This window comes from Colletotrichum orchidophilum (genome assembly GCF_001831195.1).
Source record: "Colletotrichum orchidophilum strain IMI 309357 chromosome Unknown Scaffold_16.1, whole genome shotgun sequence".
NCBI classification, from domain to species: Eukaryota; Fungi; Ascomycota; class Sordariomycetes; order Glomerellales; family Glomerellaceae; genus Colletotrichum; species Colletotrichum orchidophilum.
In genome coordinates, this window is record NW_019172972.1 from 264,520 (window position 1) to 288,740 (window position 24,221).

Sequence of the window (24,221 nt, forward strand, 5' to 3'; positions counted from 1 at the left end):
ATATTAGAAACTTTTTTTTTTATTAATAAACGTATACTATCCCTTAGGTTAATAACTAGGTTAAATTAATTATCGTTTTATAAAGTTAGTTAATAAATTAAATAAATAAGTTATTATACGACGATAATTACTTATTTTTTAAAATAATAAACTAAATTCTTACGCTCTTAACCTAAATAAATATAATAATAATCCGTTATCTAATTAAATAAAAATAAAATAGTTATTTATTAACTAACGGATAAGTCGATATTAAGATTAAATTTATTAATAAATTATATATATGATTATCGTATTAATTTATTTAATCCGAAGTAGCTATAGTAAATTACCTATACGGACCTTTTATATTAATTTACTACTTTTATAAATACTTATTTAAGTATTTATATAAGAGGGTATATAAGAGTAGCCTCTGCCCCCCTTTTAGCCTTTTGTTTTCTTATTTTTATATTAATTTTATAAATAACCTAAATAATAAAGCCTTTTCTATTATATATTAATAATAACTTTCTATATTAACTTTATATAAATCAATATGTCTTTTATTTTTATTAATTAGCTCGTTCTTAGTAATTAAAATGCTCGGTTTATTATCTTGATAAGAGTTATTAAAGTTCGTATAAATCTTTAAGGTATTTATTATATTACTTTACTTACCGGGTCTAGTCCGAATCGTAACTTTTTAATTTTTTTTTATATTAATATTCGTATAGTCTTTTTTTTATTATTTTTTAATTTATATTAATATCTTTTTAGGATTAAAAGCGTTAGGTTGTTTAGATACCCTTACATAATATTTAAATACGTTTTTTTATTAATAAAAATTTTTATTTCCTATTTACTTATATTATCCGTCGTAAAGGTTATTTTTAAACTATTTTAGTTTAGTCCCGTGGCTTTATTATATAAAGTTATATTTAGAAATATTAATAATTTAATATTCGGTTTTATAAATATATATAAATTTATAATTATTAAAATAGAGCTTATGCCGAATACGTTTAGTAATTTTATAATACTCGTTGCGAGTATATTAATTATAGTTCGTATAAAAATAATAATAATAATAGAAGTGGCGGTCTTAATAAAGGTCGTTTTAGTGGAGATCGGTCTAGTAAAAGTCGGTTTAATAGAGGTCGGTTTAGTAATCATCGTTTTTATAATACGATTAAGGGTCGTTTTACGATTAAAGGTGCTAGAGTTATTAAAAAGTATCCTATTATATTAAAGTAAGGGATCTAAGGTTTTTTTAATTTAGTTCGTATAATAAGGAAATAATATAAAAGGATTAATAAAATAAATATATACTTAGGTATATAATATAAATAATAAAACAATTTTAATTAAAATAATTTTAATTTCTATGTATATTAGTTATATTGTACGACTAGTGGTGTATTCTTCTTCTTTTTCTAACTTATTTATATATATTTTAATTTTAACTTTTAAGTAGTTAATTAAAATAAGTTATTTAAGTGTTATATTTAGAGACTTCTTTATAAAAGCGTTTAACAGATTATTTTTCTTATTAATCTATTTTATTTTTGAGATTTTTTTTTTTCGTACGATTTTTTTAATAATATTATATTAATTATAAGTTTTTTTTTATTTATAGTATTTAGTTTAACTAGGTATTCGTATAGCGACCGAGAGTTAAAATAGATAATAAAGGGAATCTTAAGATATATAAAGGTATTTAAGATATTATTTAAAGTCGTACGAATAGTAATAGTATTATCGAACCTAGTTACTATTCTATAAAACTTATTTATTAAAACGCTTTATATAATATATTTATATTTTATAGAGCTTTAATAAATAATATTCTTTTTAATTTTAAATTTTATTATTATACGAGAAGTTTCTTTATTAAGAATAATTAGAAATTTAAATTAAGAAGAGAAGTTAGAATTATTAGTAAATAATTTATTAGTAAAGATATAAATATTCGTACGAGATATATCTAGTAGTATATATTTTAACCCTCGGTTTAAGTTATTAATTTATTATTATAATCGTATGTTTAAATCGTTTATATTTTCCGATATTAGTTCTTTAGATTAGGCCGTTATTAAGAGGTCATATATAGCTTTAGGCTAATATATAGAGGATATATATACCCTTTTTGCTCGCTATATAACGTATTATTATAAAGTATTAAATATTGTCCCGTCGATCGTATAAAACTATTTAATTTATTTTTTTTAGTTAAATAAAATATTTTTATTTAAGATTAAAATACGGCCTTTATTAAATTCGATCGGTTAATCCTTAATTAAAATTATTTTAAATTTTATATAAAAGTTATAAAGTTTAAATTATTTCTTTTCCTTTTTTAAAAATCGTACGGTAATAAAGCTAAAAGTATTATTAATTTATATTATTATAAATTTAAAATCTTTTAGGTTTTTTATCGTGTAAAGTAAGTATAGGTTATATAATAATTATATTATATCGAGATTATTAATATAATAAGCGTAATAAGTTTTATATTAATATAGCCTTAACTTTATTAATTCGTATAGGGGTTTAAGGATATATAATAGCGTTCCCTTAAGGTATTTATTTTAGAGTTCCTTAGGGAGTTAGGCGACGATGGTCCTGTTGAGTTTGTTATATAATTACGTATAGGCTTAGGTAATATTTTATAATTCGTTTTGCGCCTTAAACTTTTATATAAAGGTAAAATTAAAAGTTAAAATTAATTTTTAGCTTATTTTTTAAACGGTAAGTATTTACGTAAAGATATTTTCTTTTTCTTTATCTTTATACTCTTAAATAATTAATTTCGATTTTTTAATTAGTTTTATAGATTTATTTTTAATTTTTCGTATTATTCTAGTCTTATAGATATAGAAAAATTTATATTATTTTTAGTCGTATCGTACGAAGGTAAAGACTTTTTAAGTAATAAGGGTATTAATTTTAGTAGCGTTAGATTCTTTATACGGTCTTTTAAAAGTCGTAATAATATTATCTTATCGTAACTTAATAGTTAAGTTATAGTTATTTTTTTTTTAAATTAAGTAGAGTTATATTAATTATTATACGGGGCTTTATCGTATTATTTTCTTTTTCGGCTTCCCTCTTAGCCTTAGTTAAGTTAATAACTATAGTAGTTAAATTTTTTTTTAGTTTAGGTCCTAATCTTTATATATAGCCTTTTTTTAATAGTATAGCTTAATATATATTATACAAAACTAGGTAGGGCTATTAACTATATTTACCGTAATTATCGTATAATTAATATTTATAACCTTATAAAGTCCTATTTATTTTTAATTTTTTTTTTAAACAAAAACGTCGTTTTAAAAAAATAATAAAAGGATTTTTTAAATATTAGGTCTATTTTAGGTATTAATTATACGATTAATTTTAATATCTATTTTAATTATTTTAAATATTTTTATAGCTTTTTAAATTATTTTTACTTATTATACGATATTTAATAAGGGTAGTGAGTCGAAGTTAATCCTTAGGTATATTTTAAAAACTAATAAGGTTAATATAATTTTATTAAGTCTAGTAATATCGTTTAAGGCTTTAATTACTATTTAAAGAATCGTTTCTTTATTTATATTATAACTAAGTTCTTTAAATAAGTTTTCGTACGCTCGTCGTAAAGGTATATATACCCTTTTTACTTTTCTTATTACTTAATATATTTCGATTAATATCTTTTCGCACGATATACTTATAATTTTTACTTATACCCTAAACTTTATTAACGTAAAGTTCGTTTTAGGGTCGTACGAAATATAGTTTAATAGTTTTATATATATATAAATTTAGTATTTATATAGTATATTCTAAATATTTTATACGAAAAGTGATTTTAAAAATGTTGTTTTTTAGAAGTTAGTTTTAGTATTAATAATATATAGGATATTTTTATCTTTTAATTATACGATATTTATAATAATTTCGTAATTAAAATGATAGTTATCCTTTAAAAAAAACTTAAATTTTTTTAGCGTTAGGTCGTATAATTAATAATAATAATAAAAGGTTTAAATCTTTTAGAAGATTAATTTGTTTATATTATTATACTTAATATCTTTTAAAAGTCGGTATAATCGATCCGTATGAAAGTATTTAAAACGTTAATATAATTTTTAAAGCTAACCTTTTATAAAAAATATACTTATTTCTATACGATTAAGGTTAAAAAATAAATATCTTTATTTCCTTAGGATTAGGATTATCGTACCGTCTTATTATATAATAATATTATTTATATTATTAAAATACGCTTTTAGACGATCTATATTTTATAATAAAAATAGGAAGGGCGTTAAAGTTTTTAAAATATAATAAATAACTCGTCCGATAGGGTTCTTAATTTTAACCGACTTTATAAACGTTATACTTTTAATTATACTAAATTATACGTTTATAAATCCTAAATTCTAATTAACTTTCGTACGGGGGTACTCTTTTAAATATATTTAAAACTAAAGTTTCTTTATTATTAAAAACTTAGCTATTTTTATATTTTATAATTTTTTTTAATATATCGTAAAATATATATTATATAATAAAAAGAGTTAAGTATCGGTAATTTTAAAAATAATAAATATATTTTATCCCGTCGTACGATATAAAAATATTAATATCGTAAAGTATATTAAAATAGATTTATTGTTATTTTTTTTTTATTATACGAGGCGTCTTTTAGTTAGCCTTTATATTTTAATAAGTATATTTCGAACTCGTTATACATATTTTATTATATTTATAAATAGTTTTAAAAGAATTATTTTTTAATTTAGTTACGTTTCTTTATAGGATAGTTTTAAAATTAATACCTTACTTTTTTATATATAAAATATTTTTTATTTAGGAACTTTTAGTATTAGGGCGTTAGGCTAAATAATCGTATAAAAAGTTTCGTATTATTTTTTAATTTTTAAAATAGCTTTTTTAAAAAAAGTAATTTTAAATAATTATATAATAGCTTTTAAAAGCGACGAAAATTTAAAATATAACGGCGGTCGATATAGTTAATATTGTGCGATATAAAAGTCTTATTTATAACTATTTAAATAGATATTTATAAATTTAAAAAAAGCGTTTTATATATTAGCTTTTAGAAAATTATCGTTAATTTTAGTTTTAAAATACCGCGATATATTTTAATTATTATTATATAAAATATAACTTTTTTTTAATATCCTTTTCTTAGGGTACGTTATATAATTTAAAGTTTATTTAAAAGTATTTTTAAGACCTTAATAAGTATTTTATTTAAGTTTTCTTTTTTTACTTATACGAATATAAATATTATTTAATCGGTTTAATAAAGATTATAATTAATATTAATATTAAAGTGGCTGTTTAGTATATTATAAATCTAATCTTATTTTTTATTTAGTTTAATATAATATAAATAGAACTTTTTTATACGATCGGTAAATATATTTAGGAAAACTGTATAGTATTAATCCTTTATAATTTTAAAACGACGGTAAAAGTTAATAAATACCTAAACCTTATTATAAAAAATATCGTACGGTTTTTTAATATAGTTCTTTTTTTTTTTTTTTTTTTTTTTTTAATATAAATTATTAAATATTTTTATATTTTTTTTTAATTTATTTTTTTTTTTTAAATATTAATTTATTTTATAATTTTTTTTATTTTTTTTTTTTTTTTTTTTTTTTTTTAAAATAAAGTAATTATAATAAGATTATATAAGCTATTTTAAATTAATCGTCTTGATAAAAAGTTATATATAAATATAGGTTCTTTTTAATTTAAGGTTATATAATAAAGTATTTATAAAAAAGTTTCGACTTTTTAAAAAAACTTTACTCTTAGTAAGGTTTGTCGTACGACTTATTTAAGAAACTCGCTCGGGGTTAATTAATTAATCGTATTTAATTTAATAGGTTTTAATTTATATATCTATTCGGTTTTTTTTTAAATTATAGTTTGTGGCGGTAGAGGAGTAGGTATAGGGATTGTCGATATATAAGAGATTAATCTTTATATATTTTATTATTATAAAGCTTCTTTTAGCTTTTTTTTAAGGGTATTTATAAGTTATATAAATCGATTAATATAGTTCCTACTTATTAATATAAAAAGATTATTATCTTTAAAGATTCGTATAAATTCTTTTAAAAAAATATAATTTATTTAAAAAAAATAATCTTTTATTTATTCTTTAAAATTTTTAAAAAGCGAAGTTCATAATAATTTTTTATTAAATTAAATTAGATAATGTTTATTAAAGCTCGTGCGAAATGGGTAGTTATTTATAAGTTTAATAGGTTTATATAAAGGTCGACGGGGTTATCTTAAAATATTAAATTAATAATATTAATCTAGTTTTTTAAAAGGATTATACTCCTGTCGTTAATGTTTTTATACGTTTATATTATTTATAGTTTAGAATTTAATTTAATTAAAAATTCGTTTATTAAAGTATTAATTCTAATCTCTAGTTAAGCTAGTTTTATTTTTTTCTTTTTTAATAATTAGGGGTCTAAAAATAATACTAATATAGTTTTAATAAATAATAATCGTATCGAATCGTACGATATTTTATTAAATTTATTATATAATAGCGTATATTATTAATTTTATTAATTATATAAAAATAATTCTTTATTCAGTTTTATTTTAAGGCGATAATAGAGAGTTCTTTTTATATAAAAATTAAAATTAAAAGTCGTCCTAAACTTTTTTTATTTAGTTTTATTAATAAAGTAATATAATTTTAATTTAAAGATAAAATATAAAAAGCTCGCACGGCTTAATTTATAAGCTTAAGTTTTGTTTTTTTGTATTAATTAATTTATAAATTATTCGATATAATTTATTAATTAGTATTAGACGGACTAAAGGGGATATATATATAGATCCCGGTAATAAGTTAATAATTAAAAAAGTAATTTTATTTTATAATGCTTTTTTTAAATTTATATAATAAGGAAAGTGTTTTAGAATATGTTTTCGTACGCGACTAGAGCTAGTTACGTGTCGGAATATTTATATAACTGAATAGAGGTTTAGTTATTCTTAATATGCCGTACGTTTAGTCCTAGTTGTTGTTATTCTAACAACTTAATTATTTTAATTATAATTTATATAATAGCGGAGGTATATCTTAAAAATCTAATTAATTTTTTCCGTTTATTTATCGGTTTATAAATAAAAAAAGGTCGATAATTTATAATTTATATTAAGTTATAAAATTAAAAATCTTTAAAACTTAACGGTAAATAACTTATTTTTATTAAAAACTATTTCTTTAAGTAAACCGTAGTTAATAATAATTATTTTAAAAAAGGTATATATTATTTTTTTAATATTATTTATTTTTTTATATAGTATAAAATAAGCGAACTTAATAAGTCGATCGACGATAATTAAGATATTATCGTATTATATATTCGTAAATAATTCTTTTAACTTTAATAATTTAATAATAAAATCCTAAAAAATTAAATACTATACTTTTAATAATACTAATAATAATTACAGCTCTTTATAAGCTTTATAAAGGCTATTTTTACTTTTCTTATAAATATCGTAGTCTTTAATAATTTTAACGACTTTTATTTTTATAATAAATTTATCGTAATATTAATAAATCCGTTTCTATATCTTTATAATACCTTAATGACTATATACTCGAGTATTATAAACCTTTATAATAAGCTTAAGAATTATTTTTCTAAACGGGCTAATATTAACTCTTTTAGCTATTATAAAGAGTTTTATAATAAGTATAAAATTACTATTATCGTCGTATTTAAAAATTACTTATATTTCTTTAGGGACCGTAATTTCGTAATTAAATCGTCTATTAAAAACATTTACTTTACTATTTTCTAAACTTTTTTAATAAATAATTCGGAAATTAAATTTAAATAAAAATTCGCTCTATTTAATTTATCGTTTATTTAAATTCTTATTTATTATAAAGTTTGTAAAATTTTTATAATTTATATAAATAATAACTTTATATTTAATTCTTAAAAGCTATAGTTTTTATTTTTTAAAAACTTTAATTATAATTATTAATTTTTTATTATAAATTTATTAATTTAATTCTATTTTATAAAACGCTTTAAAATAAAAAATATAAAAATAAAATACTCCTTATTAATTTCGTTATTTTAAAATAGCTCTTATAACGAAATCCGAAGCGTCGGTCTCGACTTTAAATAATTTCTTTAAGTTTAAAATTATAATTATTAATTTTAAAATAATTAAATCCTTAACTTTATTAAAAACATTCTTATATTTTTTATTTTAAATAAAAGTTATATTTTTTTTTATTAAGTTATTAAAAAGTCTAATAATATTAATATAGTTTTTAAAGAATCGTTAATAAAAATTAATAAATCTTAAAAATAACTATACGTCTTTAATATTAATAAATATAAGCTAGTTTTTAATTATTATTATTTTAAATATTTATATATAAATTTATTTTAATATAATTATATAGTTAAGGAAATCCACCTTTTATATATAAAATTCGTACTTATCGAGCTTAATAAAGAGCTTTACGTTTTAAAGTTTTTAAAATACTATATAAATATATTTTTTATACGTCTCAAAATTAAAAAAAAAAATAAAAATATCGTTAAAATAAACGATTACGAAAATATTAACGTATTTCCTAAATACGTAATTAATTATTATTTAAAATATAATAAATACGTTAATAAATTTAAAAAGTATAATTAAGTATTTATAAAATCCTTTATAAATTTAAAATACCGTTTTTTATTTATCTCCTTTTTTAATTTTAATTTAATTAAATACTCTTTTAAAGTTTATTATAATAAATTATTAAGCTCTATATAATATTTCTTTAAATTCTATAATAAAAGGTAATAAATAATAATTCTTTTTAATAATTTCGTTAAGTTTTTTATAATCGATTATAAATCTAAACTTTTTTTTATTTTTTTTAAATATAAAAAAAATTAATATTCTTATTAAAAAAAATAATAGTTTAATATAACCCTTTTTAAATTTATTATCGATATACTTATTAAGTTCGTTGCATTTAAATTAATTTATAAAATGTAATAAATAAAATTTAAGTTATATTCCTTTTTTTAATTCGATTTTTATATTTTAATTATTATATTTTAATAATTTTATTTCTTTTTTTAAAACGAATAGTTTTATATAAATTTAATACTCTTTAAGTATAATTTAAAATAAATCCGATTTTTAATTATCCGTATTGAGTACGAATATTTTAATAAGTTCTATCGTTTTAATAAAAGCGATATATTTAATTTATTTTCGTTCGTTAAGTATTATATAAAATTTATTTAAACCTTTTTTTTTAAATTGTTTAATAATTAAATTTATTTAATAAAGTTAACCGGTTTTTTAATCTATTTATAAATTATACTTTTATAATTACGAAATTTTTAAAATAACGTCGGTATTTTTAATCTTTATAATATCGTATTTTAGTTATTTTAATTAATTATTAATATATATCGTAAGGTATATAGTCTCTTAATTAATATATCTATTATTATAATTAACTTATTTTTTTTTATTATTTATAAAATATATAAGTTTAATTTCCGTATTTATAATAGGTTATATTTATTTACCGTTTTTAATAAAATAAAAATTCCTTAAGCGCTATTATTAATAATAACGTTTATATTATATCCGTCTATTTAAAATTTAATTTATAAATATTCTTTATTAAAAAGTATTATAAAATATAAAAACTTATTTATTTTAACCGTTTTTCGTTATTCTTTTATAATTAGTACGTTTAGTTTTTTAATATTTTAAAAGCTAATACCTATCCTTCTTTTACGAGCTATTTATAATTAGTTATTAAATCGGGGCGTTTTTATTTTTTAATAAATAAATATAATACGTTCATAATATTATAAATATTATTTATTTTTTTATTAATAGGTTCTTTCCCCCTAAGAAATAATTCGTAATTTCTAAATATTTTAATATTAGATTATGTATTTAAGATATATCGGTTATATAGGTAGTTTTTTAGATTCTTAATAAGCTAATTTAGTTCTCCCTAAAAGCTTTTAGATTCTTATTATTCTAATTACCTATTTAAATCGGCTTCCTTTTTAGTAATAAAATCGTTAATATCGAGCAGTATCTTATATATTACGACTTAATATATATAACAAAACTAAGGACCTACCCCGTAGGCCTACGGCGGCTACCTCACTATATATATAATCGAATAATAAAAATATATATATCACCCTCACGGACTAAAAAAACTATAATATAAATTATATAAAAATAAAATAATAATTATTTTAAATTAATTTAATTTAATACGATTTAAAAGCTAAGTAATTATTTTAAATTAAAATAATTTAAAATAATCTAAAAAAATAAAAAATATATTTATAATTAAAATTTATATATAGAATAGCCCGAGCTAGACTTAAAAATAGACTTTTATAACTTTTTTAATAATTAATTTTATATTAAATCTTACGATTACTTTTAACTATCTTTACTAAGAATTTATTAATAAGACTACGATTAATTACTAAAGCCTTATTTACCTTACGATTTATAAATAAAAACTTCTTTAAAACTATTTTTATAACGATTATTATTTATAAATATCATAGCCCCGACTTTTATTAATATAAACCTTATTACGATTAACCGATCGTAATATTTTAATTACTTTTATTTAATAAGTCGACTTTATAAAAACTTATTAAATAATACGAACGATATCTATTTAATCTTTATTTTATAAAAATAAATAGCCCTAAGTTTAAAATACTAAACTTTTATAAACTAAAAAAGATTTAAAAATACCCGATATTAAATTTAACTCCGATAAAAACGTAGTCCTTAATTAAATAATATATATTTAGATATATAAGGCTGTTAAAAAAAACGTTAAATATAATAAAAAACTAAATAAACATTTTAATATTAATACTATTTAATTAATAAAAGCTTAAATTAAAAACGATTATAATATTATTAAAATATAAAAAATATTTAACGTTATATTTAAAAAACTTAAAAGCGAATATTAAAAAGTTTTAAACTTCGCTAATTAAATAAATACGTTTTAAAATATTATTAATATTATTATTACCCTTTTTACTAAAAAATAATAAAAGCTTAAACTTAATATATTTATTATTTTTAATAATATTTTTAGAACTTTAAAAAGATTTTTAATTTAAATTAAAAACTTTTAGAATTTTAATTAAAAAGACTTTAATAACGAAATTAAAAAAGTTATATACGTTATTAACTTTTTTAAAAAACGAGCTTTTAAATAATTTAAACTTTTTTAAAAAGAATATTTTAAAAAAGAAACTTTTAATAAATGCTTTACTAAAATATAAGATATTTATTATAATTTTAAAAAATTTAAAAAAGCTTTTAAATTGCTTTTTTAAAACCTAAATAAAAAACGATAAGCCGAGCGCGATATATTATAATTTTAATAAACTAAATTAATAAAAAACTATTTAGTTAAGTTTAAATAACTTAGCGCTTAACTTAATTTTATTAATAATATTAAAGTTTTTATATTCTATTAAAAATTAAAAAACGAAATTAAAAACGAAATTATTAAACTTAATAGGCTAAAAAATTTCTTTTAATATACTAAACTCGTAATTAAAATTAATAATTGCCTTTATAAAAAAAAAAAAAAAAAAAAAAAAAAAAAAAAAAAAAAAATAAAAAAAAAAATAAAAAAAAAAAAAAAAAAAAAAAAAAAAAAAAAAAAAATAAAAAAAAAAAAAAAAAAAGAAAATAACGATAAAAACCTAACTTAAGATATAAATATTAATAATAATTTTAATATAACTTTAATTAAAAAAACCGCTATAATAAAAATAATAATCTTTAATAAACTACTATTTATAAATAATATAACGGACTTATAAATCTTAATATAATAAATCGAGACTAATCTTATTAAAAAAAAGAATTTAAATATTATAATTATAATAAACTAAAATATATAGCTAAAAACTATAAATAACCTAAATAAATTTAGTAACGACCTATTTTTAAAAAATAAATTAATATCGCCTCTAAAAAAGTACTTTATAAATCACTCTCTTAAATTATATATTATAATAATAACTACCTTACCTATTAAAATAATAAAAAATAATTAAAATAATACCCTAAAAAACCCTTTAATAAAACCCTTATTATAATAAATAAATAAAAAATAACTTAACGCTTTAAAACTATTAAAAACTATAATAAAAAATATATCTAAATACTTTTAATAATATACGAAATAGTTAAGGTATAACCTATTGACTTTTTTAAATAAACGTAAACTTTTATAATAATAAGAAATAAATTAAAAAAAAAATAATAGTTAAAACTAAAAACGACTTATTATAATTAAAAAATAAGATCTTAGCTTATAAAATACGGATTTTAAATAAATCTATTTATATAATACGACGAGTATTTAATAAGATAATTTAATATTACGAATATTACTTTTTAATAATAAAAGATTATAATAAAAACTATATCCATATTTTAATTAATTATTATAAAACTAATCGATTACTAAGGAAAAAACGACTAAATATAAAAATAATATTCGCTTTATTTTAATAACGATTTTAAAAACGACTAAAAGTTAAAACGAAAAAAAACCTCTTTTAATTAAAATATAAAATCGATAAAAAAATAAATATTATATATTTAATATATAAACCTTAGATGTTAAAAAAACGTTATTAATAACGTATTAAAAAACTAAACGAGGCCTATTATATAGTAAACGCTTATATTCTTTAACATTTAATTATAAAAATAGTCCTTATTATTTTATAATAATAATTATATAAATAATTTAAAATAACGATAAAGGACGATATATTTTATTTAAAATAAAACTTTTTTACGTTTAAAGAAAATACTAAATTAAATAATTTAAATAAAAGAATTACTGATAATATATTTACGGAATTTAATATTAAAAGACTAAACTACGACCCCCTCTTAAATAATATTAATATATTAAATTACGAATAGCTAATAAGTTAATAATTATTTTATAACTTAGATAAACCTCGCGACGTTATTTAATAATATATTTAGTTAGAAATCGATTATAAAATACTACCTAATATTAACAAATTTATTATTAAAAAAGAAACCGATTTAAATAAATAGCTAAAATAACAAAAATTTACAAGTTTTTAAAAAGAATTAAATTAACTTACTAAAGACCTAAAAAACTACTTATATAACCGATATATTCTAAATATATAATCTAATATTAAAATATTTAAAAACTATAAATTATTTTTTAAAAAGAGAAAACCTATTAATAAAAAAATAAACGACATTTATAATATTATGAACGTATTATATTTACTTATTAAAAAATAAAAGCGTCCCGATTTAATAATTAATTATAAACGGCTCGTAAAAAAAAGACGGGTATTAACTTTTAAAATATTAAAAAACTAAATACGCTAATTATAAAAAAATAATAAAAAACGGCTAAAATAAATAAATTTTTATATTTTATAATACTCTTTATTAAAAAATATTTATAATTTAAATTCTAAATAAATAAATACGATATAAACGCTATTATTAATAGTAGCGTTTAAAAAGTCTTTATCTTATTAAAAATAATAAATAAATATAAATTATTATAAAGATTAGAAATATTAATATTATTTTAAAAATCTCGTAGTTACGAAAGTATAATCTATAAATAAATTAAAAAACCGGCTAACTTTATTAAATAAATTTAATTACTAAATAACTTAAAAAAAAAGGTTTAAACGAGTCTTATATAATACTTAATAAATAAAAACAAACTAAATATATCGCTTTTATTAAAATAATAAAACCTATTAAAATATTCGTATTTAATACGGATAATCGAGGATTAGACCTATTTTAAATTATATTTAAAAAATACCGGATTTATATAAAACTATTCGCCTTAAAAAAAAAACAAAAGTATTAAAATATAATAATTAAGATATAAAAATCGAATTAAAAAAAAGAATATAACTTAAATTCTATTTATTATACTTTATAAATTAATTTAAATATAATAAACTTAATAAATATATTAATAATAGACTTAAAAAAAATTATATTAAACTATTATCTTTTTTAATAAGAACACTAATTTTCTTTATATTTAAAAAAAATAAAAAGAAGTTTAGACCTATAATTAATTATAAAAAACTTAATAAAATTATTAAAAAAAATTATTATTTATTACCTTTTATTATAAAACTTAAAGAAATATTATATAAAGCTTAATAATTTACCGTAATAAACTTTAAAAAAGTATTTAACTAAATTAAAATTAAAAAAAAAAATAAATAAAAAACGGTATTTTAAATATATAAAAGATTTTATAAATACTTAATTATACTTTTCGGACTTATTAATATACCCACTATATTTTAAATAATAATTAATTACGTATTTAAAAAATACGTTAATATTTTTATAATTATTTATTTCGACGATATTTTTATTTTCTTTTTTAATTTTAAAATATATAAAAAACACGTTTATATAATATTTTAAAAACTTTAAAATATAAAGCTTTTTATTAAGCTTAATAAATACGAATTTTATATATAAAAAATAAATTTCTTTAGTTATATAATTATATTAAAATAAATTTATATATAAATATTTAAAATAATAATAGTTAAAGACTAGTTTATATTTATTAACATTAAAAACGTATAATTAATTTTAAAATTTATTAATTTTTATTAATAATTCCTTAAGGATTATATTAATATTATTAGACTTTTTAATAACTTAATAAAAAAAAATATAACCTTTATTTAAAATAAAAAATATAAAAAAGCTTTTAATAAAGTTAAAAATTTAATTATTTTAAAATTAATAATTATAATTTTAAATTTAAAAAAACTATTTAAAATTAAAGTTAATATTTTAAACTTCGTTATAAAAGCCGTTTTAAAATAATAAAATTAATAAAAAATATTCTATTTTTACTTATTTTATTTTAAAATATTTTATAAAACAAAACTAAATTAATAAATTTATAATAAAAAATAAATAATTATAATTAAAACCTTTAAAAAATAAAAATATAGCTTTTAAAAATTAAATACGAAATTATTATTTATATAAATTATAAGAACTTTATGAACTTTATAATAAATAAAAATCTAAATAAATAATAAATTAAATAAAACGAATTCTTATTAAAATTTAATTTTTGAATTATTTACTAAAAAAGTTTAAAAAATAGTAAAATAAACGCTCTTAATAAATAATTTAATTATAAAATTATAGTCTTTAAAAAAATATAAATAATTTTTAAATACGATGATAATAATAATCTTATACTTATTATAAAACTCTTTATAATAATTAAAAAAGTTAATATTAACTTGTTTAAAAAAATAATTTCTAAATTTATTATAAAAGTTTATAATACTCGAGTATATAATTATTAAAATATTACAAAAATATAAAAACGGATTTATTAATATTATAATAAAACCGTTATAAAAATAAAAGTTATTAAAGTTATTAAAAATTATAATATTTATAAAAAAAGTAAAAATAGTTTTTATAAGCTTTATATAAAATTATAACTATTATTAATACTTTTAAAAGTATAATATTTAATTTCTTAAGATTTTATTATTAAACTATTAAAATCTAAAGAATTATTAATAAATATATAATACGATAATATTTTAATTATTATCGACCGACTTATTAAATTTACCTATTTTATATTATATAAAAAAATAAGTAATATTAAAGAATTAATATATACCTTCTTTAAAATAGTTATTATTAACTACGATTTACTTAAAAAAATAGTTTCTAATAAAAATAAGCTATTTATCGTTAAATTTTAAAGATTTTTAATCTCGTAACTTAATATAAATTATAAATTATTAACTTTTTTCTACTTATAAACCGATAAATAAATAAAAAAAATCAATTAAAATTTTAAAATATACCTCCGTTATTATATAAATTATAATTAAAATAATTAAATAATACTATTATTAATAGCTTAGTTTATATATAATAACGTAATTAGCGAAAATATAAAAGAATCCTTTTTCTATTTTAACTACGGATTTTAATTAATTATATATAGAGAAGTACGTAAAGGATTATAAGCTATAAAAGCCGTAGTTAACGTAAATAAATTTAAGAAAATTTAAAAAGAAGCCTCTTTAGACCTTAAGTTTATATAGTAACGTATAAAAAAATACGTTAATAGATTAAAAATTAATAAATTAATTTTAAAAAAAAGAGATAGTATATATCTTTTTCGCTATAATATTAAAACAAAACGACTAAATAATAAATTAAACTATAAAAAACTTAAACCTTTTAAAATTATTAAAAAAATTTCATTAATTAATTTTAAACTTAAACTCTTAAATACGATACAATATTATTTAGTTTTTTATATTTTATTCTTTAAATTAGTACCTAAAAGCTTATATATAAAAGACCGTATTATTATTAAACCTAACGAACTAAAATATAAAATCGAACAAATTATCGACCACCGAACCTAAAAAAGATAATAAAAATACCTTATTAAATAAAAAGACTATGGATATAAAGATAATATATAAAAACCTATCATAAACCTCCAGAACGCCTAACAACTTCTTAACAACTATAAGAAAACGGCTAGGCCCCGGAAGGCTCGTTCGTAACCAAGGTACCCTTATCTACGAACCCAATACTAAAAAAAGACTAGTCAAACTCATTCGGAGCACCCTAAGCAGCCAAATCTTCCATAACGCACAGCTCCTATGCCTCCAAGGCTTCCTCTTTAGCCTCCCACTTTTTAATAAACTTCATTCTATACCGAATAAAATCCGAACTACGTTCCTTCAAAAACCGTTTCTACTTCCTTAAACGAAATAAACGACCTAAGGCGGTCGCTAGCTAAGTCTATAAAACCTTTAAAACCTCCTCGGCTTCTTACTCCTCACACTCTACCTTTTTCTACTCTTTAAAATAACGATTTACTACAAAATAATCAACACTAACGAAAAAACAATTCAATATAAAAAGAAAAACTCATAAGCATTCGCTATATCACCGCCATCACAGTTTATCAAACTACAAATAATACACTCGCTACAGCGCTTAGAATTTACAAAATCTATTTTATACACACAGTTATACTAAAAACAAAGAGAACACGGCATTATATCGTATCCCTTATATTCCACTAAAATACTAAAAGCCTAACGATTCCGCTTAATTCAATTACGACGACTTTCACAAAAATCAGATTTTTAAATTCGACCTAATATTATATTAACACATTATAAAAAAAAAATAAACTTAACGGACCCTAACCTAAGCCACGACTATTTACTTATAGGTCTATAGGACTAGATCTTTAGAAAAGAGACTTAATGTTACGACCTAACATATATAACAAGACCAAAGACCTACCCCACAGGCCTACAGCGACTACCTCGCTATATATATAATCAAATAATAAAAATATATATATTACCCTCACGGACCAAAAGAACTATAATATAAATTATATAAAAATAAAATAACGATTATTCTAAATTAATATAATTTAATACGACTTAAGGGCTAAGTAATTATTTTAAATTAAAATAATTTAAAATAATCTAAAAGAATAAAGGACATATTTATAATTAGGACTTATATATAAGATAGCCCGAGCTAAACTCGAAAATAGACTCTTATAGCTTCTTTAGTAATCAACTTTATATTAAATTTTATAATTATTTTTAACTATTTTTATTAAGAACTTATTAATAAAACTATAACTAATTACCAAAGCCTTATTTACTTTATAACTTATAAATAATAGCTTCCCTAAAGCTATTCCTATAACGATTACTATTTATAAATATCGCAGCCCCGACTTTTATTAATATAAACTTTATTACGACTAACTAATTATAATATTATAATCGATTTCTAACTAAGCACGTCGTCAAGCGACGTCGCGAGGTTCGTCCGAGTCATAAAGCGATTATTAGCCTATAAGCTATTCGTAATTTAATATATTAATATTATCTAAAAAAAGGTCGTAATCTATTCCCTCAGTACTTAATTCCGTTAATATATCGTCAATAATTTCCTTACTTAAATTACCTAATTTAATATTTTCTTTAAACATAAAAATTTTTTATTTTAAACAAAGCATATCGTCCTTTATTATTATTTTAAATTATTTATTTATTTATTATCGTAAGATAATAAAAATTATTTTTATAATTAAGTATCGAGGAATATAAGTATTTACCGTATAATAGGCTTTGTTTAATTCCTCGATACGTTACTTATAACGTTCTTCTAACGTCTAAAGTCCGTAAACTAAATTTATTTCCTTATCGATCTCGTCCTTTAGCCGGAGGAAGTCTTTTTTCGTCTTAACCTCCAGTCGTTTTTAAAATTATTATTAAAATAAAGCGAGCATTACCTTTACGTCTAATCGTTTTTTCTTTAATAATCGGCCGGCTTTATAATAACTAATTAATATACAAATATAATCTTTATTATAATCTTTTATTATCAAAAAGTAATATTTATAATATTAAATTATTTTATTAAATACTCGTCGTATTATATAAATAGATTTATTTAAAATTCGTATTTTACGAATTAAGATTTTATTTTTTAATTAAAATAAATCGTCTTTAGTTTTAATTACTATCTTATTTTTTAATCTACTTTTTATTATCGTAAGGGTTTACGCTTATTTAAAAAAGCTAATAAGTTATACCTTAACTATTTTATATACTATCGATAATATTTAGATATACTTTTTATTATAATCTTCGATAATCTTAAAATATTTTTATTTACTTACTATAATAAAAGTTTTATTAAAAAGTTTCTTAGAATACTATTTTAATTATTTTTTACTATTTTAGTAAATAAGGTAGTTATCGTCGTAATATATAATTTAAAAAAGTAATTTATAAAGTATTTTTTTAAAAATAATATTAATTTATTTCTTAAGGATAGGTTATTATTAAATTTATTTAAACTATTTATAATCTTTAGCTATATATTTTAATTTATCGTAGTTATAATATTTAAATTTTTTTTTTAATAAAATTAGTCTCGTTTTGCTATATTAAAATTTATAAGTCCGCTATATTATTTATAAATAATAATTTATTAAGGGTTATTATTTTCGTTATAACGGTGTTTTTAATTAAAATTATATTAAAGTTATTATTAATATTTACGTCTTAATTTAGGTTTTTATTATTATTATTTTTTTCTTTTTTTCTTTTATAAAAGCGGTTATTAATTTTAATTACGAATTTAATATATTAAAAGAAATCGTCTAGTTCGTTAATTTTAATAAGTTCGTCCTTAACTTTATCCTTTAATCCTTAATAAAATATAAAAATTTTAATATCGTTAATAAAATTAAGTTAAGTATTAAGGCGTTTAAACTCGGTTAAGTAATCTTTTATTAATTTAGTCTATTAAAATTATAATATATCGCACTCGGCTTATCGTTTTTTATTTAAATTTTAAAAAAGCGATTTAAAAACTTTTTTAAACTTATTAAAATTATAATAAATATCTTATATTTCGGTAAAATATTTATTAAAAGTCTTTTTTTTAAAATACTTTTTTTAAAAAAGTTTAAATTATTTAAAAACTCGTTTTTTAAAAAAGTTAATAGCGTATATAACCTTTTTAATTTCGTTATTAAAATCTCTTTAATAAAAGTTCTAAAAATTCTTAATTTAAATTAAAAATCCTTTTAAAATTCTAAAGGTTTTATTAAAAATAATAAATATATTAAGTTTAAATTTTTATCGTCCTTTATTAAAAAAGGTAATAATAATATTAATAGTATTTTAGAATATATTTATTTAATCGGTGAAGTTTAAAACCTTTTAATATTCGTTCTCAAATCTTTTAAATATAATATTAAATATTCCTTATATCTCGGCAATATCACGATCGTTTTTAATTTAAATTTTTATTAATTAAATAATAATAATATTGAAAAGGTCCGTTAATTCCTTATTACGTTAAATATTTTAATTAATAACGTAACGTATTTAAATATATATTATCTTATTAAAAACCGTATCCCTATTAAAATTATACTTAACGTCGGGTATTTTTACGTCTCCTTCGGTTTAAACTAATTTAACATTTAAAACCTAAGGTTTCTTACCTTTATTAAAAAAAGATTCGATAAATATTATTTATACTATTTAATAAGTTTTCGTAAAGTCGACTTACTAAATAAAAATAATTAAAATATTATAGCTAATTAGTTATAATAAAGTTTATATTAACAAAAATCGGGGCTATAATATTTATAAATAATAATTGTTATAAAAATAACTTTTAATAAAGTTATTATTTATAAATTATAAAGTAAATAAAGCTTTGGTAATTAATTATAGTCTTTATTAAATAAATTCTTAATAAAAATAACTAAAAATAATTATAAAATCTAATATAAAATTAATTATTAAAAAAGCTATAGAAGTTATAAACGTAAGCTTAACTTAAATCTATATTATATATAAATCTTATATATTATTAAATAATTCCTTTATATCTAAAACCGATATTATAAAGTCGGTTTTTTAAAAATAGACCGATTTTTATTTTATTAGTTTATATTTAAAAACCGCTTATCGTCCGTCGGTCCTTTTTATTATTATATAACTTCCTTATAGTTCTTTTAATTCGTTAAAATAATATATATATTCTTATTATTTAATTATATATATAATAAAATAGCCGCCGTAGAGTAGCGGGGTAAGTCCTTAGTCTGTTATGTATGTTAAGTCGTAATATATATTTAAATAAATTACGAATCAATTAACCTTACTTATAATATTAATAATCGTTTATACGGATTCTTATTTACTATATAAATACTTTATTAAATTAAGCATTATTAAAAAGAAAAGGCTAATAATAAATATTATAATTTTATAATAATCGTACGAGCGATATAAAATTCTTAAAATCCGTTAAATTAATAATAAAAATAATTTAATAAACGCTTTTATTAAATAAAACCTAAACCTAGGCTTAAAACGATTTATTAATAACGGAACGATTATAATACGTATAAAAAAATAAGTTATACAAAAAGGGTTTAAAAAAAAAACGGAAAAAGAACTATAAATATTACTTTTATCGATATATTATATATTATTATAAGATCGTTAAATTACTTTTTTAATCGTATAAGTTTAATAATAATAGAGAGATAATTAATATCAGATTAAAAGCCTAATTCGATTTTAAATTAACGCTAGCGTAGGGGCTATTTAAAGGTCTCTATATCAGCGTTTAACCGGCGATCTAATTAACGATTAAAACCTCTCTTTTCCACTTCACGCAGAGATCAATACAAGAGTAATTAACCCTTCGTCACCACGGTTCGATCGAACAAATCACCCTGTGATTACGTAAACCAACAGTAACATAAGCCGCTTTTGATCGAAGCCTTACTTAACAAGATAATCCGTTCCATTGCCGACATATTAAACCAATACAGGAGAAGCTTGGTCACAGCTTTTTTGATTCCCTCTTCAATATACGCAAAGAAAAGGGAAGCTCAAGCCGTGTTGGTCTCTACCACCGCTATCACCTGAATCGACGTCTGGCAGCGAGCCTTATGCAACACTATTCTTTTGCCATTTTTCCAAAAATCCACCAAATAGTTGCACAATTTCTTTCTTGGTCTGTTTCCGTGGTGTATTCAAGTGTCTTCTCTAACCTCATCTGCTCTTCCATACCAATTGCCAGCTAGAACGTTCTAATAACGAAACCCGTTGATGGCATCAATCAGGTAACAGCGGCCGAGGCATTGAGAGCCAAAAAGCGGGTCTTATCGAACACGGTGTGCGTGGCAATGATTGTTTTGCGCACAGTACGCCTGTCGCAGTGAAAATTCTGGTCCTCAGATCCCAGACAATAAGACCTCCTAGGAGCAATAGAAAATCATTGCAACAAGCAGAACAACGAGATATCTCAGCCACGCCCAACTTGACGCACCTCAGGTAGTCCGGTGTACTCATTGAATACGACACCATGGCAGCAGGCGGTGATTTTCAGACAACGTCGCAAAAGTTTCTCTCTTGGTTCAAATCGTTGCCGGGCGCTACTTTCCACAATGATATCCAGATCGTCGACTTGAGGGGCCAAAACGCCGGACGAGGAATCGGTAGGCAATCTCAATTTTCAGGTGACACTTTTAGCTGACAGAGTCCCAGTGGCCACCAAGGATATCGCAGCTGATACAGTCCTCTTCACCATCCCGAGAAGAAGCATCATCAATGTCGAGACATCTGAGCTTCCAAAGAAGATTCCTCAAGTCTTTACCGGAAATGATGGAGACGACGAGGACATGGAAAATGAACCCCTTGATTCGTGGGGCTCTCTTATTCTAGTGATGATCTATGAGTATCTGCAGGGCGATGCTTCGCCTTGGAAGCCATATTTTGAGGTCCTTCCTGAGAAGTTTGACACGCTCATGTTCTGGGAGTCTTCCGAGCTGGAATACCTCAAGGGAAGTGCTGTTTTGTCAAAAATTGGCAAGGCTGAAGCCGACGACATGTTCCGTTCACGGATCCTGTCAGTCATCGCAGCCAACCCAGCCCTGTTTTACCCTGCTGGCGCATCTCAATTGACCGAAGCAGAGCTCCTGCATTTAGCTCACCGCATGGGTAGCATCATCATGGCTTACGCCTTTGACTTGGAGAATGAAGAAGAGCCTGAAGAAGAGGAAGAGGAGTGGGTTGAAGACCGCGATGGCAAGTCCATGCTGGGTATGGTGCCACTGGCTGATATCCTGAACGCTGACGCAGAGTTCAACGTGAGTGAATCGTCACGTCTATTTTTTGGTGCGGACTTGCTGACATTGTGATAGGCTCACGTCAATCACGGTGAGGATGACCTCAGCGTCACGGCTCTCCGACCCATTCGCGCAGGAGAGGAGATACTGAACTATTATGGCCCCCACCCGAATTCTGAGTTGCTCAGAAGATACGGCTACATCACTCCCAAGCATTCTCGCTACGACGTTGTAGAAATCCCGTGGGATCTTGTGCAGTCTGTGCTCAATGAACAGTTGAAGCTCACTGATGAGGTCTGGAAGAAAGTGGTATGTGCCTGATATTTGAATGCTGGAAAAAGACAACCGTATTGATGTCAAAATAGGGCGAGTATGTGGACCCCGAAGATCTCGAGGACGTCTTTGTCCTCGAGCGTGAATCGGGCGAGCCCAACTCGGAGGGCCGACTCACAACCCCTGCAAGGGTCCAAGAGGTTTCTGCCGAGCTTGAGGAGCAATTGAAGGGAATTTTGAAGCTACTCAAGAAGATGAACGCTGATCTCATCCCTGACAAGCGGAAACGTGACGAGATCTACCAGCACGTCGTTGTGTCGACTTTACGAAAGCTGCTGAGTCAGTACCCGACAACGGCCGAGGAGGACGAGACTTTGCTGGCATCAGGCAGCCTGACATCGCGCCAGAAGATGGCTGTTGAGGTAAGACTTGGCGAAAAGCGACTTCTTAAGGAGGCCCTTCAGGTAGTGGGTACCGGTAGTGTTGTGGAGGAAGCGGCTGGCGAGGACGAGGCCGAGAGGGCTTCCAAGAGGGTGAGACATTAGGCTTCTTTCATAGGTACGAAATACGAAACGACGGTAGGAAAATATTGGAACCGCCTCGCATTCAGATGGCCTTGAGGTGCCTAGCTGGAAACTGCCAAATTCAATGTTACACAAAACATCCCACTTACACCGCTTCATGATGTGCAGTTCTGCCCCCGATCAAACACGTTTTGGTCCCTTTCTCCGCTCAATCCTGCTTTATGATGGGTAACGGAATATGCGCAGCAGTTGGGAAGGTCAGTTTACCGGAATGGTTGGGAAACCCGGCCGATCCAACCCTTGGCTACAGCAAAAGATACGCCCACCCAACTGCAGCCCATCCAACATGGCGTTGGTTCGCCATACTTCGCTATCGGCCAGCGAAACAAGTTCGCTTCACTCCAAAACAACCCCCGCACTTGAGCTGACAGGTCCCTCGGTCCATTGCGGATTTTCCCCCTCCGATAGGTTCTTGTAGTCGCCCAATATCGACAGACTGCAGTCGATGACGAAAGCATACGAAGAAGTGGGATACTGTTGGCCTGCCAGTTGGGGCCAACTTGTCGCACCCCGTGTCA

At 21.2% G+C, this 24,221-nt stretch overlaps 3 protein-coding genes across 3 annotated transcripts; 1 reads left to right on the forward strand and 2 right to left on the reverse strand.

Annotated features, from left to right (window-relative positions):
• Nucleotides 1-7,215: 7,215 nt before the first annotated feature.
• On the reverse strand, nucleotides 7,216-7,365 carry CORC01_02807 (uncharacterized protein; the record flags this gene model as incomplete). The annotated part of the gene is made up of 1 exon (XM_022614457.1): nucleotides 7,216-7,365. A coding segment is annotated over one exon (150 nt), but the record flags the coding sequence as incomplete, so codon positions are not given.
• Nucleotides 7,366-8,814: 1,449 nt separating this feature from the next.
• Nucleotides 8,815-8,967, reverse strand: CORC01_02808 (uncharacterized protein; the record flags this gene model as incomplete). The annotated part of the gene is made up of 1 exon (XM_022614458.1): nucleotides 8,815-8,967. A coding segment is annotated over one exon (153 nt), but the record flags the coding sequence as incomplete, so codon positions are not given.
• Nucleotides 8,968-22,083: 13,116 nt separating this feature from the next.
• On the forward strand, nucleotides 22,084-23,664 carry CORC01_02809 (SET domain-containing protein; the record flags this gene model as incomplete). The annotated part of the gene is made up of 4 exons (XM_022614459.1): nucleotides 22,084-22,216; nucleotides 22,266-22,867; nucleotides 22,922-23,155; nucleotides 23,212-23,664. The coding sequence occupies 4 exons, from the start codon at nucleotides 22,084-22,086 to the stop codon at nucleotides 23,662-23,664; spliced, it is 1,422 nt and encodes a 473-aa protein (XP_022479073.1).
• Between the last annotated feature and the right edge of the window lie 557 nt (nucleotides 23,665-24,221).